Genomic DNA, 20,040 nt, shown 5'->3' on the forward strand with positions numbered 1-20,040 from the left:
GAGCCGAGACCACCTGTTTTTCTGATCTCTGATCAGATCATCAGCTCTAAGGCCCCATTCACATGGGAGCGATTGGACGCTCGCTTGAGGTGTGCAGCGTCGCCGGTTCATGCTCAGCCTCTGCCCTGTTACAACAACCCTTGTAAATTGTGTTGGATAAAGGCGTCTGATTATTATTATTATTATTATTATTATTATTATTATTATTATTATTATTATTATTATTATTATTAACAGGCACTTAATCTGCATCAGATTCCGCCATCCTAATACTGAAGTTTTGCAAGACATATCAAAACATTGACACTCAATATACGTGCCCACACAAAGTGGAGAGTAGCCCCCTCAAATCTTTGCCTAGCCCCCCTCAGCTCCATCAACGGGGAGACCCTGGCACCACCACTGTTAATAGGTTAAAATTAGTCACAAAACGTATTAAAACATATTAATCGTAGGCATCAATTGGATTTTTAAATTAATGTTATCAAGTACAAAAGTTAGTACGAAAAAGCAAAAACATCATTCTATGAACAAACTTAAACACAATTAATATCCCAAAAGCATGTATTTTTTATTTTAAATACTGAATTTTAACCGTCTGTTAGTAATATTCCAAGTTGATGGAATAAACAGATTTTAGCCTTTTGGCTGACAGTGATTTAGGGATGCTGTTTGTGCATTGTGGAGAATTTGTTTAGACAAAAAGTTCCAAGCTTTAGTTACATCATATGTAATAAACTATAACATTAATATTATGGGTGAAATATATAAACACATCTCGCTAAACAGTACAGACCATCGTAAATCGAGGCTATGTTTATTGTATTTTGCCAGTATTGCATGTACAGTTGTAATGTGTCTATTAGAATACAGTGCATTTGCAGTACAGCTATGGTCAAAAGTTCATATATCTCCCTATATAACTGATTTTGCTTCACAGTCGAGTGAAGCCTGTGGAATAATGCTACACTAACATACTGAATTACATACTGCTTTGTAGTTTTCCATACTTAGCGAAAAACTGCCATTTAAAAATGTGACATTTCTAATTCCAACATGCCTTAAATACTACTGTACAACTATTATTGCTTCCGGTAGACTTTTGCGATATTGTTCTGTAGTTTCTTTGATTACATGATATTAAATAAAACATCTAAATTATATTAATCAAGGCTTTTTTTAGGTATGTGAAAACATAGGCCTAATAGTTGATAGTTAAGTGAGGATAATTAGGGCTGCTGAATTTAAATCAAGGGAAGTAATGTTAAAACTTTACAATGCATTAGTTAGACCTCACCTAGAATATTGTGTTCAGTTCTGGTCACCTCGTTACAAAAATGACATTGCTGCTCTAGAAAGAGTGCAAAGAAGAGCAACCAGAATTATCCCGGGTTTAAAAGGCATGTCGTATGCAGACAGGCTAAAAGAATTGAATCTATTCAGTCTTGAACAAAGAAGACTACAGGGTGATCTGATTCAAGCATTCAAAATCCTAAAAGGTATAGAAAATGTCGAACCAGGGGACTTTTTTGACCTGAAAAAAAGAAACAAGGACCAGGGGTTATAAATGGAGATTAGATAAAGGGGCATTCAGAACAGAAAATAAGAGGCACTTTTTTACACAGAGAATTGTGAGGGTCTGGAACCAACTCCCCAGTAATGCTGTTGAAGCTGACACCCTGGGATCATTCAAGAAGCTGCTTGATGAGATTCTGGGATCAATAAGCTACTAACAACCAAACGAGCAAGATGAATGGCCTTCTCTCGTTTGTAAACTTTCTTATGTTCTACTACACTGAAGTAGGTCTGTCATACAGCCCAGCAATAATTAGGGGAGTCGATACCAAATAGAACCTCATTCGTTGGAAAGCCCCAAACCTCGTCTTTTGAATGGTGCCCAGCAAGCAGGACTGTCTCTTAACGTGCCTGATTTTTAACATTGGGCCGACCCTAAAGAGTTCAAAAAAAAAAGTCTCAAAACAAATGTTATTTATTTTTAATAGCTCAAAAGTTTGCCAAGGGTGGAATTAGCTTGAAGCAGTATGGGCCCTTTCTGTTGTTCAGAATGCTATATTTACTTTTGGGCTGAACTGATGTAACTCAGCACAATGATGAAAGCTGATTGTTTAGGCTCCAGCAGGAGTGGAGTTTCATAAATTCACACCGCAAAACGCAAACACTGCTGAACTGGAATAGCATTTGGCTATAGTTTGTCGATTGCTAATGGTATGGTATCCACTTAATGGCTGTCGCTGTGTCTCTGTAAACTAGTAACATACAACAACTACAAACATTAACAGAATAAAATTAAATAAATAAATTAAATTAACAAAAAAATTACCTTTAAGTTGAACTTTGCACCACCAATTGTGCATAGCTCTCCTCTCCATAACTCTACTGTCTGTCTTATTTCAGTCGAGCTCAGACGTTCACGTGAATTTCACGGGACGCAAAATTATGTTAAAATTAATTGAGAAGTGCAAGACAATGACGCTTTTTTTTTTTAAGCAAACACACCCACAGCAACCTGCACTGTTGGATGGTGTCTGGTGACCCATCCAATGTTTTTATTTTTTTGTGACCCGTCCAATGTTTTTATTTTTTTGTGACCCGTCCAACGTGGTGCCCCTCCAATCTGATGCCCCACACAGCCGCATGCTTTGTGTGTCCCTAAGGCTGGCCCCGCGGATCCCTAAAGGTCCACAGAACACAGGTTGGGAACCACTAGTGTAGATCAACTATCATGTTTACAGGTAGAAAATAAGGATACTGTTAGAACAGCTGCCTTCTTGGGTGTCATGATTTTTTATAGACAGTAGAATAATGGATGTTTCCTTACAGGCATACAAGTTATTTTCTGTCTCCTTTAACAAATTTTATTACCCCAGCACTTTGCTAAGATGTGTAATGTCTAGTAGTTGAATTGATAACCTTACAAATCAATATGCACTCTCTTGCCATTAAGTAAGCAGGTTGTCTATCTGTTCTGAATAAAGACTAACCCATATACATTCCACATTGATTCACGGCCTGGCTTGCTACACTGTATATTGATTAGATACTGAATTCAAAGATGTATCACAAAGCTAATATCAGCTACACATGTTAATTCTTGCTTGAATGGCTTTAAAATGTTTTTTTTTTTTTTTTGGGCCAATGGCAAAGTCTTGAGAAAACCTAACTAGTTAATCTACAGTTACCTTGCAGGATTAGATTAAAAGTGAAAATTAACAAATTGTCCAATTTAAATTGAAAAATCAATTGTCCCATATAAGTTGAAAAATCAAACCAGTTGCAAATGAGTCTTAAGTCTAGGGTGAAATGTACTAAACATGTGCAATGCTGTTAGCTAATTTTTAGGGAATGCTTTGCGGCAGCAGTTTTGCTTTGCTGTTCAGCCTCAGATTAATATGCAATTATGGGCGTTGCTGCATACATTTGCAAAAATGGGGTGGAGATAGTGTAAATGAGGGTTCTCCAATATTATAATTAGATGAAATAAAAGGTGCTGACAATTGAGATATTTACAATTGCATCAATTTGTTAAGAACTTTTGAAAGCATGTTTTAAACAGTTGCAATTGTTGTTGGCATTTCCCAGTCCGCTTTTTCTCGTGCGTTGCCAGTTGTGCTCTGTGCATTTTTTAGATGAACAAATATCTCTTTTTCCCTAAAAGCAGGGTCTACTTACAAGCCTTGAAAACATTGGTTTCCCCAATGTGTTGGGAACAACAGACTGCATACATGTGCCGCTAACCCCTCCAGCTCATTCTGAGCATCTTTATAGGAATGGGAAACACACCTACACAGCTAATGTGCAGGTGCACTGCAACATTGACTAACTTACATAAAAACTATACATTTGGCTTATAGACTAATCATGATAATACAAATTAGTGATATAATGCAAAATTTGTTGCTGGTCCCTTGAAATTCATATTAATGAGAATTGACTGTCCTCCTGTGAGTACCTCCTGTAACTTGTCAATGCGGCACCGTGATCTATTTTGTGTTAATTTTCTAGGCTACTAAGTAGGCCAAGTCAAAAATAATAATTATAAAAAAAATGCTAAAATCATTTAGTTTAAATTTAAAATAATCTTTTATTCGCATTTTACACCAATGTGTGCAGTGCAGCAGAATGATGTATTTTATGTTACTGGTAGCCTAGAGGCTAAAGTAAAAATAAAGTGTGCTAGGTATTCATTTGATTTTATTACTGTACTGTATATGCCTACTGTACAGATTTAAATTTTTGCATAATGTAAACACATTAGTGTTATTTCAGGACAGTGATTTATACATTTAAAATACACTGAGCACCATAAATGTATGCGTGTGCGATTGTATTGTATTTTTTTAAAACCTGACACCTCCTTAGTTGGGCAAACATGTCTGGTTTAGCGAGGGGCTACTGTATGATTATGAAAAGCTTTTTGATAGAAACACATTTTTATTTGGGGGTGAAGGTGAGGGCCCCACTATAGACTCTGATGAGATTAAACTGCCTTTCATTATTTATTAAAAAAAAATGTTGACAACTCTCGCAATACTAAAGATCTCGCTAAGATGATGCAACAAATATTTAAATGAGTATATTGTGGCTCTCTTTATAAACATATTTTTTATTACTACATAAGACAAAATGTATACTTTGCAAATTGTCGGAAGGAAAATGCAAATTGTGGTATGTTTGCGCTGTGACTGGCCCATCTTAGTAGTCCTACCACTCAATGTTTTAGATAGTAGACAATGGATTCTACAGTAATGGATTCTACAGTACATCGGTTTTCAAAAACACCAGTTATAATTCTGTAAGGAAACTTAAGGCAGAGAAATATTACATAAACAAAGTGTTGTTGCTGTGAGGTGTATATTATTTTAAAATAAATAACTGAAATGGGCCCTGCTTTCAGCAGATTGCCTCTGACAGACTAATCGTCCTTCTGTCAGGATGGCACAGATTGAATGGACATGAATAATTGCATTGGGGAACAAATGTGGTAAATAGACAAGAACCCCACTGTGGGCACAGTTCATTTTTTTGCAGTGGTACTAGTGAGGCCGTCTGTGCTTGCTGCATGTGCTTAGATGTGATGCCCAGTTACTCCAGGGCTTGGGAAGCTGCCATTGCATTTTTTGTCATGCCGAGTTGACCCCTCCAACTGTCGCTCACCAAGGGCAGTAGGAAGAGGAAACGTAAACCTTTCCCTGGTATTTAGCCCTCCAGCCATCACCACAGGAAGTGATGGAAACTTTTTTGCAGAGGAAATATCAAATCACACATTTTTATTCATAAATACAGAATGCTAATGTGTTTAATGTGCATATAAACAGAGCCACCTGAGGCTGGCCATTCTATTTGTAGGTACTGTAAATAATGTACAGTACATGGAAAATACAGTATGTGCACAGGAGTTTTGAACCACCCTCAAAAATGAAAGCACATATAAGCAGGTTAAAAGATGCATTATTGATAGTAGTGGTAGACTCCTTTTTTTGTTTTTTACAATTATTTTTTATTATGGTTATCAAGTATATTTTTATATCAAGCATCCAAAATGTATTTAAAACATATCTAGCTGTTTACTATACTAATGGAGTGCAGTCAGTTTCACCTTTACCAAGTCTAATAACTCCCTAAAGATGTCTCCTGCCATTACCTACAGTATCTTTCACAGAATCTTGTTTTCAGTTTTTGTGTATTGATTAGTTCTTGTAATGGATACTTGTTTTATCTACTGCAAGAGCATAGTTTCAAAAATGCATGCATGATTTTTTGATGCCAACAGCTGCCTCGTTACCTAGCACAGTAACTCCACAGGTTCTGTAAATGTGTTAGCTTGGTAGGTAACTAATTTCTGGTCCATGTCACAGGTTGTGTGGCTGTATTTTTATTAATACTAATTACCAATACTAATTAGTATTAGTAATGATTTTCACCAACAGTTGACTCCTGGGGATAAATTGCCCCCTCCCAAGAATTCTGACAGCAACCCCATTCACATGTACAGAGGCTGTTTGTTAGAAGTATGTGTATTTAAAAGAGACACCCTGTGTGTTTTCATTATTAAGGTTTATGGGTCTTACAGCCTTATTATTCATCCACAGTGAAATAAGTTTAACGTCTGACCTTTCAGGTCATCAAAAGTGTTTTTTGTTAAAGTTGGAACGTTATGAATTTGGTGTATTTGCAAATAAGAACATAAGAACATAAGAAAGTTTACAAACGAGAGGAGGCCATTCAGCCCATCTTGCTCGTTTGGTTGTTAGTAGCTTATTGATCCCAGAATCTCATCAAGCAGCTTCTTGAACGATCCCAGGGTGTCAGCTTCAACAACATTACCGGGGAGTTGGTCCCAGACCCTCACAATTCTCTGTGTAAAAAAGTGCCTCCTATTTTCTGTTCTGAATGCCCCTTTATCTAATCTCCATTTGTGACCCCTGGTCGTTGTTTCTTTTTTCAGGTCAAAAAAGTCCCCTGGGTCGACATTGTCTATACCTTTTAGGAATTTGAATGCTTGAATCAGATCACTGCGTAGTCTTCTTTGTTCAAGACTGAATAGATTCAATTCTTTTAGCCTGTCTGCATACTGACAATGAACTATAAAATATATGGGAAAGTGGTGGACGGTGTGTATATTGGTCCAAAAGTGACAAGAAGCTTGTATCCTCTCCATTGAATTTGGGTTACACAAGTAAGTTGTCAGAAAAGACTACAATTCCCAGAGTTCCACAGGGGCGACCATTTTGAGACAAGGGTTTTCATCTGTCTCCAATTAGGCAGCCATAAAAGAGCATGGGTTTTTTCAAACGAGAGTGTGTGCAAAGGGTATGACATACAGAGAGACCGATACGTGCTGGAACAGATTAAAGGTTGGTGTTCTACCTAGGGGAAACAGTTATTGCCTAGTTTAAGTGTTCTGTTTTGTCAGTAAACAGCTTAGCTGTCTGACTTATAGAAAGTGGTAGTTAAAAGATAATTAAAAGGTGTAGTTAGTGCTCTTTAATAAAGAGCTAGGTTTTGTTTGGTTTATTTCGTTTACGTTGTTGACATTTGATTTGTGTGACTCTGGATAAAGAGAACACCATAATAAGATAATAAACATACAGACACCGCCCTGTTTACAATAAAATACTGTTGTCCAGAGTGCTTGGTTCTGAAAGACTGTGTTCAAGAGCCGAAAGAACCGTGACAAAACACCCCAGTCTGTCACATAAGAACATAAGAAAGTTTACAAACATGAGGAGGCCATTCAGCCCTTCTTGCTCATTTTGAGGTTTCTCCTCTAATCAGTACTTTCTGTTTTCTACATGTTAACCACTCCCTAGTCCATGTGCATGCATTTCCTTGAATCCCTACTGCGTTCAGTTGGAGAATTAATCTTTTATGCGGGACTTTGTCAAAAGCTTTCTGGAAATCTAAATAAACCATGTCGTATGCTTTGCAATTATCCATTGTCAATGTTGCATCCTCAAAAAAGTCAAGCAGGTTAGTTAGACACGATCTCCCTTTCCTAAAACCATGCTGACTGTCTCCCAGGATATTGTTACCATGTAGGTATTTTTCCATTTTAGATCTTATTATAGTTTCCATAAGTTTACATATAATAGAAGTCAGGCTTATTGGTCTGTAGTTACCTGGTTCGGTTTTGTCTCCCTTTTTGTGGATCGGTATTACATTTGCAATTTTCCAGTCTGTCAGTACAACCCCTGTGTCAAGAGACTGTTGCATGGTCTTGGTTAGCGGTTTGTAAATAACTTCTTTCATTTCTTTGAGTACTATTGGGAGGATCTCATCCGGCCCAGGGGATTTGTTTATTTTAAGAGCTCCTTGTGTCTTTAACACTTCTGCCTCTGTTATGCTAAAGTTATTTAAAATTGGATAGAAACAGGTCGACATGTGAGGCATGTTGTCCGTGTCCTCCTTTGTAAAAACCTGTGATTTCCATTACACGAGAGTAGATGTTAAAACTTCATGCTGATTTGAACTCGGCTCTCGCCAAGATAAGCACCAACTAAGACGTAGCTTTACAGTAAACTAATGTGATCCATATGTGTCTCCATCCATTTACGTTTCCTTCCATATGATGATGTAGATATCCTTCTGTCTGGTGTTAATGGCTGAAGTGTAATGCTGGCTCCAGGGATCAGCTTATTTTGCCTCCCTGGCGCATCAGCACACACAACGGCTGCGATGCTGGCTCCGGGGATCAACCAAAGTGCGGCCTCCCCAGCGCATCAGCATGACAACCGTCTGGATTGAGCTAAGTAGGGTACATCTCTGGGGTTTTCAAGTGGGCACCTTCCATCCTCAGTGTTTCGTCGACTAGCCCACGACACCTCAAGAGGGCTCGACGGTGATTCTGGCGTTCCAGCATCACCCCCCTCCGTCCCCCACTCAACTCAGCCCAGCTTACTTACCTGTCCCCAGCCAGAATCTTTCCGTCTCAACCACAGCCAGTTGCTGCTCCTTTCTGCTGCTTCAGATAAGTTCTTCACTGTGCGACGCAACTCTTGGCCACTGAATCCGACGTCTCTGAGAAACCGGGTTGTAGAGTGTGCCACAAATCCTCGACAACCCACTTCCACTGGGTAAACCCGAACTCTCCATCCTCGCTGTTCCGCTTCAGTGGCTAGTTGAGCATACCGCAGTTTCTTCCTCTCATATGCCTCATCTACAGCATCCTCCCATGGCACTGTTAACTCTACCAGGTGAACAAGGCGTGCTGATCCAGACCACAAGACAATATCTGGTCGAAGGTTAGTGGTGGCAATCTCAGGTGGAAAAATAAGCCGTTGACCAACATCTGCTAGCATTTTCCAGTCTCTAGCAGCTTCCAGTTGTCCTGGGCGAGAATTGGTTTTAACACCTTTTCTTGGTGGTTGCTCTCCTGGGCGGAGGAATGTTGTCTTTTGTGTGTAATGTTTTGATGGAACAGGTGACAACTTATTGGTCATGTTACGCTTGTCTTCCAATGCTAAGGCCAAACATCGCAGCACCTGGTCATGGCGCCAAGTAAACCGTCCTTGGCTAAGAGCCACCTTACATCCTGTCAAAATGTGCCTTAATGTTGCAGGTGATGAACACAAAGGACATGAGGGATCCTCTCCTACCCAGAGGTTTAGGTTCTGTGGTGATGGGAGAACATCATATGTTGACCTGATGAGGAAACTGATCCTGCTCTGTTCCATTGACCATAGGTCTTTCCAGCCAATCTTGCGTTGTTCCACACTCTCCCATCTCATCCATTCTCCCTGCTTGGCCTGGGAAATGGCCTTTATACACCTCATCCTCTCCTCCTGCTTTTGCACCTCGTTGACTACCAGCTTCCTCCTTTGAGCTGGGGCCGCCTTGTGCCATGTAGGAGGAGTTGAACTGAAACCAAGACCCCCTCTTCCATGCTGAACTTGCCCCATGATATCACCAATTCGAAGGGCAGCCTTTGCATCTTCCACAGCTTTCTTTGCTGCCCACTTTCTTCCAGTTTTCAACACAGGTGCTGCCTCCCTTACGCATTTATCACGTGACTCTACTAAAGTCATTTCCAGTCTGACCTTGGCGCACTTAAACTCCTCGGTTAGAGCAGAGACTGGTAGCTGCAGTATTCCTTTACCATAAAGTCCCACTCTGCTGAGGCAGCGTGGAACTCCCAACCATTTCCTGATGTATGAACTGATTAAAGCTTCCAGCTTCTCTACTGTTGTCAAAGAAACCTCGTACACAGTCAGTGGCCACAGCAACCTCGGCAGTAGACCAAACTGAAAGCACCAGAGTTTTAGTTTACCTGGTAGAGCGCAGCTGTCTATGCTCTTCAACCCTTCCACTGCTTGTTGTCTAACTTCTCCCACACGAACTGTGTCCTTTAGATCCCCGTCGTACCATCTCCCAAGACTCTTCACTGGCTTCTCAGACACTGTTGGTATTGCCTCACCATTAATGAAGAATGTTTTATCTACTACTTTGCCTTTAATTATAGAGATGCTCCTTGATTTAGTGGGCTTGAATTGCATTCGTGCCCATTCAATGTTATTGGTTAATTTGCCCAATAATCGATTAGTGCAGGCTACTGTTGTAGTCATGGTTGTCATGTCATCCATGTATGCTCGAATTGGTGGTAGTCGCATTCCAGAAGCCAAGCGCTCTCCTCCTACTACCCATTTTGATGCCCTAATGATTACTTCCATTGCCATGGTAAAAGCCAGTGGAGAAATGGTGCATCCTGCCATTATTCCAACCTCTAGGCATTGCCATGTAGTGCTGAATTCTGAAGTTGAAAAACTGAATTGCAAATCTCCAAAATAGGCTTTCACTAAATTTGTTATTGTCATCGGTACACTGAAAAAATCAAATGCTGCCCAAAGTAGTTCATGTGGCACTGAACCATATGCATTAGCCAAATCCAGGAATGTCACATGGAGCTCCTTCCTCTCCTTTTTAGCTGATTGAATTTGTTGCCAGATCACATTGATGTGTTCTAAGCAACCTGGGAAACCTGGAATGCCCGCTTTTTGTATTGAAGTGTCAATGAAGCAGTTCTTTAATAGGTAAGCTGACAATCTCTGAGCAATAATGCTGAAGAAAATCTTGCCTTCTACGTTTAATAGGGAAATGGGACGAAACTGACTGATGCTTGTAGAATCTCTTTCTTTAGGTATAAAGACTCCACCTGCTCGGCGCCATGCTCTTGGTACAACCTGTTTTTCCCATGCCACTTTCATCAATTTCCACAGAATTCGTAGAACTCCTGAAGCACTCTTGTACACTCTGTACGGAACTCCATTAGGCCCTGGAGATGATGAAGCCCTTGCTTTTTTCACAGCTTGCTCTATTTCTTTCCACTTAGGTGCACAGTCCTCCATTTGGTATTCTGGTGGATTGATAGGTGGGATGTCTGACGGAATTGACATAGGCTCCTGCCTTTTTGAATCTGTATGTGTTTCCTCCAAATATCTCTCCAGCTCAACCTTAGATGCTTTTAGTGTGCCATTCTTCTCACTGGTGAATAACTTCTTTACAAATTTGAATGGGTCTTTATAAAAGTTAGCTCTCGCACGCTCCTTCTTTTTGTAGCGTTTCCGTAGGCGCTCAGCTCTGCGCAATGTTGCAAGCTTATCTTTTATGACCCTTTGTAAGAGATTGAGTCCCTCCTTCTGACTTTGTTCTGCTCTTCTCCATTGGTTCCTCAGCTGTCTCCTTTCTCTAACTAAGCGTTCAATCTCTTGCTGCCGTCTAGACTTTCCAGGAATAGTTTGTACTTTTTCCTTCCTTTTTTCAACTCCAAACCTCTCACTTCCATATGCGTAGATGATGTCCCCAAATTTATCCAGCTTCTTTTCAACTGTTCCACTTAATCTTTCCAATGCAACGCAGAGATCTGTGTTTACTGTGTCCCATGCAGTTTTCTCACAAGCTCTTGGCCATTTAACTCCAGGCTTGTGCCCGTTGAGGTTCTTTTCTCTCTTATGCTGGTTTGTCTGACCGGGTTCACAAGGATCATTAGGTTCATCACTAACTGTGTCCATGCAAGTCCTCCTCACATCTATGACAGGGGTGCTGATATCCTGCGAACTGTGGTTTGCTTCCTGTCGCTGGATTTCATTCGACTGACTTGACTGACTTCGTAAGAAGTACTGATCAATGCGAGGCCCTTGTCCCTTCTCCCTCAAGCATTTCATTCTCCCTTGATGAATCTTCAAACCCCTGACCGTTGTCGCCTTGCTCCAGCCGCAGACACAAACCTGGAGTTCCATGTCTTTGTTAACTGCAGATCTTGAACTAGTCTTTTGTGAAGTACTCTCCATACTCATATCCGTTTCCGTTCCTAAGTCGTTAACCGTGTTGTCCAACGTTGAGTCATCTTCCGCCCCCGCTCTCGCAGACTCTAGGGGTATTTTTCTCTTTAATTTCTTAGAAGCCTTGGGCGGGTGTCTCCAGCATCCTGTAAACACAGAGCTGGATACTGCCGACAAGGGTAGCTAACCCTTACCAGCCCCAATGGGGTCTCTTTCCTCCTGTCAGCTGTCTCTCCAGGCTGTCACAAGGTCTTTCCCTTGTTGCCAGCTGCACTATTCACAGCAGTCACTGGACGTATCCAGATCTTCATGATTTCCATTACACGAGAGTAGATGTTAAAACTTCATGCTGATTTGAACTCGGCTCTCGCCAAGATAAGCACCAACTAAGACGTAGCTTTACAGTAAACTAATGTGATCCATATGTGTCTCCATCCATTTACGTTTCCTTCCATATGATGATGTAGATATCCTTCTGTCTGGTGTTAATGGCTGAAGTGTAATGCTGGCTCCAGGGATCAGCTTATTTTGCCTCCCTGGCGCATCAGCACACACAACGGCTGCGATGCTGGCTCCGGGGATCAACCAAAGTGCGGCCTCCCCAGCGCATCAGCATGACAACCGTCTGGATTGAGCTAAGTAGGGTACATCTCTGGGGTTTTCAAGTGGGCACCTTCCATCCTCAGTGTTTCGTCGACTAGCCCACGACACCTCAAGAGGGCTCGACGGTGATTCTGGCGTCCCAGCATCACCCCCCTCCGTCCCCCACTCAACTCAGCCCAGCTTACTTACCTGTCCCCAGCCAGAATCTTTCCGTCTCAACCACAGCCAGTTGCTGCTCCTTTCTGCTGCTTCAGATAAGTTCTTCACTGTGCGACGCAACTCTTGGCCACTGAATCCGACGTCTCTGAGAAACCGGGTTGTAGAGTGTGCCACAAATCCTCGACAACCCACTTCCACTGGGTAAACCCGAACTCTCCATCCTCGCTGTTCCGCTTCAGTGGCTAGTTGAGCATACCGCAGTTTCTTCCTCTCATATGCCTCATCTACAGCATCCTCCCATGGCACTGTTAACTCTACCAGGTGAACAAGGCGTGCTGATCCAGACCACAAGACAATATCTGGTCGAAGGTTAGTGGTGGCAATCTCAGGTGGAAAAATAAGCCGTTGACCAACATCTGCTAGCATTTTCCAGTCTCTAGCAGCTTCCAGTTGTCCTGGGCGAGAATTGGTTTTAACACCTTTTCTTGGTGGTTGCTCTCCTGGGCGGAGGAATGTTGTCTTTTGTGTGTAATGTTTTGATGGAACAGGTGACAACTTATTGGTCATGTTACGCTTGTCTTCCAATGCTAAGGCCAAACATCGCAGCACCTGGTCATGGCGCCAAGTAAACCGTCCTTGGCTAAGAGCCACCTTACATCCTGTCAAAATGTGCCTTAATGTTGCAGGTGATGAACACAAAGGACATGAGGGATCCTCTCCTACCCAGAGGTTTAGGTTCTGTGGTGATGGGAGAACATCATATGTTGACCTGATGAGGAAACTGATCCTGCTCTGTTCCATTGACCATAGGTCTTTCCAGCCAATCTTGCGTTGTTCCACACTCTCCCATCTCATCCATTCTCCCTGCTTGGCCTGGGAAATGGCCTTTATACACCTCATCCTCTCCTCCTGCTTTTGCACCTCGTTGACTACCAGCTTCCTCCTTTGAGCTGGGGCCGCCTTGTGCCATGTAGGAGGAGTTGAACTGAAACCAAGACCCCCTCTTCCATGCTGAACTTGCCCCATGATATCACCAATTCGAAGGGCAGCCTTTGCATCTTCCACAGCTTTCTTTGCTGCCCACTTTCTTCCAGTTTTCAACACAGGTGCTGCCTCCCTTACGCATTTATCACGTGACTCTACTAAAGTCATTTCCAGTCTGACCTTGGCGCACTTAAACTCCTCGGTTAGAGCAGAGACTGGTAGCTGCAGTATTCCTTTACCATAAAGTCCCACTCTGCTGAGGCAGCGTGGAACTCCCAACCATTTCCTGATGTATGAACTGATTAAAGCTTCCAGCTTCTCTACTGTTGTCAAAGAAACCTCGTACACAGTCAGTGGCCACAGCAACCTCGGCAGTAGACCAAACTGAAAGCACCAGAGTTTTAGTTTACCTGGTAGAGCGCAGCTGAAAAGTAATCATTTAATATATTTGCTATTTTTTTTTCTTCATGTATGATTTTGCCATTTGTGTCTCTTAGACATTTAACCTCCTCTTTGAATGTTCTCTTGCTGTTATAATATTGGAAAAACATTTTAGAATTGGTTTTAGCCCCCTTAGCAATATTGATTTCTGTCTCTCTCTTGGCCTATAGCTGGCATGGCCTAAAGCTGGCATTGTTCCAGCTTTAGTGGGAGTGGCTGGATGACTTGCACTTTAATGTGCAAGCTATCATATTTTATGAAGTTCTTTTGGCCCCTGTCTGGCTATTTTATTTGCTGGAGTTTAGCTAATGGAGTCCAAATGTGATTTAAACCATCACCATTTGAAGATCAGAGCTGACTTGCATGCTGAGGAGTTGCATGGTTTCACTGGCATATTTCTCTTCGCTAGCATGCATGTTATGGAACATAGTGACGCCATTGGCTTCTAACCAAGTAGTATCTTTTCCCACCCCCCCGATAGGCAGTCTGATTCCCCGGTGTGCTCATTTTCAGACCAGCAAGGGCTGAGCTAGCCCTGACTGGGTGAAAACCCATAGCATCTCATATTAATGCCATGACCCATTCTAACCACTCATCTAATCTGGTTCTAGCTTGATGGAAGTGTTGCTCCATTTCATATCCATGTTACTGTAAGGAAAAACTGTCCCTTTTAAATTTCTCCCTGAGACCTTTTGAAAGTGGTGGATCTGCTAGGGATAGCCTAAAGGAGATGGGAATGAATAGGCCTAATGAAAACTGTGGATGTCTGATATGAGTCCATCTTTAATTAGTTAGCTAGGTTAAAGGGTGGGTCAATGTGCCTGAGGTGGCTCTGGTGCTAATGTGTCAAAGTGAAGTGAGGCCTTTACAATGATCAGGATATTACATTCCCCCAAGGATTAATGATTTGCTGACCTCGTTTCAGCCATTAGGAGTTCTAATTGTGGCTGTGCTACAATGCAATTTATAAATTGCTTAGTGGGTGGATAGCTCACATACCTCTGGGAAGATATGAAATGCATAGTTTTTCCATTGATCCTGCAATACTTTTTCTACTCCAGTAATGTAAATCACTTTTTCCCTATAATTACACTACTACCAGGACCCAAATTGATTATAGTGCTCAGCCGACAGTACAAAATTATCTGATATTTTAACACTAAGTAAGATTGAGACCTAGAGCAGTGAAAAGCACAGATTCCTACAGCTCTACTTATGTAGAGGACCAATACAGTACCAAACTATTGCATACATAGATGTGTAACACCCTCAAAGGTGGGGCGTTACAGTAATTACTAAATTAGATGTAGACGCTTTGCCACTGAGGGGAGATTTCATCCCCCCAGAAATAATTCCAGGTTCTTGCAATCTGGGCTGACAAATACCCCCAATTGTACAAACACACCGACAACAAAATAAACTTGACAGTTAATTTAAAATGTCCCTTTTACACTGGTCTCAAGAAAGCCATGTCATAAAATACAATAAAATAAAGAAACCATGCACAACTATAAACCAATCAAATAAAGACATCTAAATTAAATTAAACTATGCTAATATAGAAAAAATATATATATTGAGGGCAGCCTTGTAGCTCTTGACCGGAAGGTCGTGGGTTCAATCCCAGATGGTGGACACTGCTGTTGTACCCTTGAGCAAGGTACTTTACCTAGATTGTTCCAGTAAAAACCCAACTGTATAAATGGTTAATTGTATGTAAAAATGTGTAAAAAATAATGTAATTCTATGTAAAAATAATGTGATATCTTGTAACAATTGTAAGTCGCCCTGGATAACAGCATCTGCTAAGAAATAAATAATAATAATAACATTTTTAATTGGTTAATTTATGGGCATTAGTTGATTAACTGGTAGATTAATCTGTCCACATTTTTAATAAAGGTAACAATCTTCTAGCAGCTGTCTTGCATAGTAATACTTAAAAAATCAATAGAATCTAAAAAAAAAAAAGCCAATGGGAATTTGATCTTTTTAAAAGCATTTTTATTATTATTTTTATTTTAGTAAATGTAACAAATTTGCACAGAACAACCGTTCTTTCGGGCCACTGTCAGTCTGAATACACAAGACAGATCTACCATTACAGCTACGTACTTGGCTTCCTGTACTTCTGCTTTTATTGCAATTAGCAGAACCTGAGACACCGAAGAGATTAAGTCATTCTGAATCTTGTTAGAGGTACTCTCTATTTGAGGAATTGGTGCCTTGCTTGCCAAAGTAAACAACAGAATCAATCAAGTGTTTAAGAACCTCACGATTTTTTCTTACTTGCTCGTTGTGATGTATTGTATCCCTATGTTTCTGTTCATCTAGTTGAACATCAGTTGCTCCCAGTTTTTTCTGAGAAAGTTCTTCTTGAAAAATTTTTTTATTTTTTAATTTGAAATATTACTTTGAAGTTCTCAATACAATTCTCAAAAACAGTCTTTATAATAAGCAATAGTGTGTGAAATTCAGCTATTCTTACACCGCTTACCCTAGCATATTTATATCCCGCCTCTGCTCACTAATGATTGGACAGCTGCAAAACCATGGCAGATCGTTGACTTTCCCAGGTTAAACTCCCAAGACCTTCAGCGGGTTATGTCCCACTTACGATTGGACTGCCACGGAGAAAATGCAGCTCTTCTATTGGTTGATTTTATTTTATATAAAAAAAATTAAATACAATTTAAAAAATACATTTAAAAGAAAAAGTTTGAACAGGTTCTTGCTTTGAAGCAGTTGGCACAACATCACTGCCCATAGCACATATCATTGGTGGCAAATGCTCGCTCTGTCTGATGTGAGGAAGGTGTGGAACCACCACTTTTCTCTAACCATTACAGCCAAATGAACAAGATGGACTGAATGGCCTCCTCTTGTTTGTCTGTCTCCCTTGGCAATGAGAAAGCTCCAATTCAGTTGAAAGAGCTTGACTGGAACTTCTGATTACCACAGACTGATAAGGCTGCTTATTACCTGATAGCTTTTAGATTTTAATAATGTATTTTTGTATAAAACAGACAATAGTACATAGGTAGAGTGTTTATATAAACAGAGTAAAATGTTACAGGTAAACTATCTGTGTATTAGTGGACGGAGTTGTACCGCACATATAATCACAGTAGCTTAGTGGGGGTGAGAGAGAGGTGCTCAGTTTGTCTGCTCCTCAGGAGCGGTCACTTATGTAGTTCAAACATCGTAACTAGTAGGATCATTTAAAGAGCTTACATGTTCCGAAGCCAGTGTGACACAGTAAAAGTGGCAGCAATAGCAGTGCCAGGGGAGAGGGAAGTGAAACTTCTAGTTTGTACCTCTGTGCCTGAAATGGTTTGCCTGCAATTCTGTGAAGCTGTGTAAGAACTATTTGTATCCTGTGCTACAGAATAAACATTCTATGTATCTACTTATAACACCACTGTGCGTGTCTCTAAAGGTTTCCAGCTTCTGTTTGACGTGATTGTGGTGGAGAGCAGGTTGCAGGCTTTTCCACTCCTTCAAAATTATTATTATTTGTTTATTTAACAGACACCTTTATCCAAGGTGACTTACAGAGACTAGGGTGTGTGAACTATGCATCAGCTGCAGAGTCACTTACAACAACGTCTCACCCGAGTCAGTGAGAGAGCAGAGATTTGAGAAATACTGTTTAAAGAATCTTGACTTTTGGCACCCAGAATGGAATGATCATAAATTACAGCATCACGCACCATGCCTTCTATTTATGAATTCACCTCCTCGTCAGCCCGTAAAGTTAATTCAAAATTCTAAAAGGTATTGACAATGTCGACCCAGGGGACTTTTTCGACCTGAAAAAGAAACAAGGACCAGGAGTCACAAATGGAGATTAGATAAAGGGACATTCAGAAAATAGGAGGCACTTTTTACACAGATAATTGTGGGAGTCTGGAACCAATTCCCCAGTAATGTTGAAGCTGACACCCTGGGATCCTTCAAGAAGCTGCTTGATGAGATTATGGGATCAATAAGCTACTAACAACCAAACGAGCAAGATGGGCTGAACGGCCTCCTCTCGTTTGTATGTAACCTTTCTTATGTTTTAATTCCTTAACTTATTCCAGACTCCAATTACTACCTCGTTCTTGATCAGCCATTGTATTTGAAAAAAATGAAAGAGTCAAAAATACCCAACACGTCTGGTATATATGCAGCCATGTGGGATGTTCACTTTCAATCCACAGCCACTGTAGCGCATCGGTGCTGGCATAGCATTTCACACAGTTAAGATGGTTCAGAGATGGCATAAAGTATGATGGCTCTGTGATGGTATGGGAAATTCACACAGACCAAAATGCCGCATCAGTGCCGGTTCTGAGCTGTCATAACTTGTCTGTGTGAAAGGGGTATTAGATGACCAGTAGAATGTTCCAGTTACATCAGCTGTAAACTCATATGGCCATCATGCTAGAATCTTACAAAATTGTTGTAAACACCCTTTTTAATGCAATGCGCGTTTATTTGTTGGTACGTTCTTATGGTGCATATTATATTAAATATTACCATAGCCCCTCCTTAATTACCATACAATCAAACCCCCTGGCACAGAACTTAGAACTTTGTTGTAAACCCTTGACAAAATAATAAAGGACAGGGTAAAGGGATTTTTTTTCAGGAATAACAATATGACAATCATAGCGTGCTCCCTCTATTTTCATTGTAAATGTAGTCAGATGTTTAAACAGAGATTTTGAAAGACAGGAATGCACAAGAAATACATAAAATAACATCCAGTTTTTATTCTGGTGGTTGGGGGGGGGGGGGGTGCATTAAGTGATTTCATCAAAAGGCAAATGTAGTTGCTTGTTGTTTAAGCTTTCTGATATGGGATATAATGGGAAAATGCTTTTGTTCTGTTTTCATCTGATTTTTAGGTAGGTGCTATGCTGTTTTCTTTTAGATCTCACACGATTTTTGTGTAAACATGCATTGATGCAGTCAGTCTTCAAGTATTATTTCAGGGAAGTGGCAATAAGTGCGCCACTCACTTTTCTCCTCCCAGATATGTAATTAAACATACACACAGTGGCCTTACCTTGTTACGTTTATCTTGTTTTGCAGATGATGATTTCCTTGGAGAGCTGCCTGAAACATTCCCTTCTGACCCACCGGAGCCCATACCCCACTTCCTCATGGAGCCAGAGGAAGCCTACATTGTAAAGAACAAGCCGGTGAACCTTTACTGCAAGGCAACCCCCGCCACCCAGATCTACTTCAAGTGCAACAGTGAGTGGGTCCATCAGAAAGACCATGTTGTGGAGGAGCGAGTGGATGAAACCTCAGGTCAGTAGGCTTGAATCACCCAGGAACTGATAACTATTGTGTTTAATTATCTTTTTGGCCATAGCACATTTTATTTTATGTTTAGTATGAAATATCCTGGAAAATATTGACTTGTTCTTGGTTTGAGGAGACAATCACCCGACAACCTCTCATTCAAGACGCTAGACTGACAAATAAAGAGTCAATACATTAGTATATCATAGACACCTGCCAAAACGATTGGTTTAATCGTATTATATCCCAACTACATTGAAGACTGATCTGGTAAACTATCATGAACAGATACCGCAGCAGAGGCGATACCCAGAAACATAGGCAGGATTAGAGAGGGGAAAAGGCAACTGGATTCTACTGGATTTACATTGGCTCCCAATTGAGCTTTGTGTACAATTCAAATTACTGTGATTAATTCACAAAGCACTTTATCAGCAACTTCCTCATTATCTGACTGAGAAACTGCAGGTTTATAATCCTATTAGGAGAGGTCCTTGCACACCATGTTCCTGTGTCAGCCACGTTTTAAACACAAACGTTTTGGAGCTCGGGCTTTTTCGGTCCTGGGTCCACAGATTTGGAATGCTCTGCCTGTTGAACTTAGCACTGAAATTCTCCTTTTAGGAAGAAACTAAAAACATTCTTATTTCACAAGTTATGCTAATTCAATCGGGAGAATGTATTGTCAAATGCTTTGACACTGATACTTTATACTGTGTGCTGTTTTTTGTATATGTATATGTACATGTGCTGTGTTTTT

At 40.7% G+C, this 20,040-nt stretch overlaps 1 protein-coding gene across 2 annotated transcripts in view; it reads left to right on the forward strand.

The window, feature by feature from the left end:
* LOC117408401 (netrin receptor UNC5C-like) overlaps nucleotides 1-20,040 on the forward strand; it is a 379,281-nt gene that overhangs the window by 134,038 nt on the left and 225,203 nt on the right. For both annotated transcript variants that reach the window (XM_034013361.3, XM_034013362.3), the window contains exon 2: nucleotides 19,065-19,286. In XM_034013361.3, the coding sequence (XP_033869252.3) occupies nucleotides 19,065-19,286 (222 nt within the window). The remainder of the gene's footprint in view (nucleotides 1-19,064; nucleotides 19,287-20,040) is intronic.

Source organism: Acipenser ruthenus, chromosome 2 (assembly GCF_902713425.1).
Source record: "Acipenser ruthenus chromosome 2, fAciRut3.2 maternal haplotype, whole genome shotgun sequence".
In the NCBI taxonomy this organism is placed as follows: Eukaryota; Metazoa; Chordata; class Actinopteri; order Acipenseriformes; family Acipenseridae; genus Acipenser; species Acipenser ruthenus.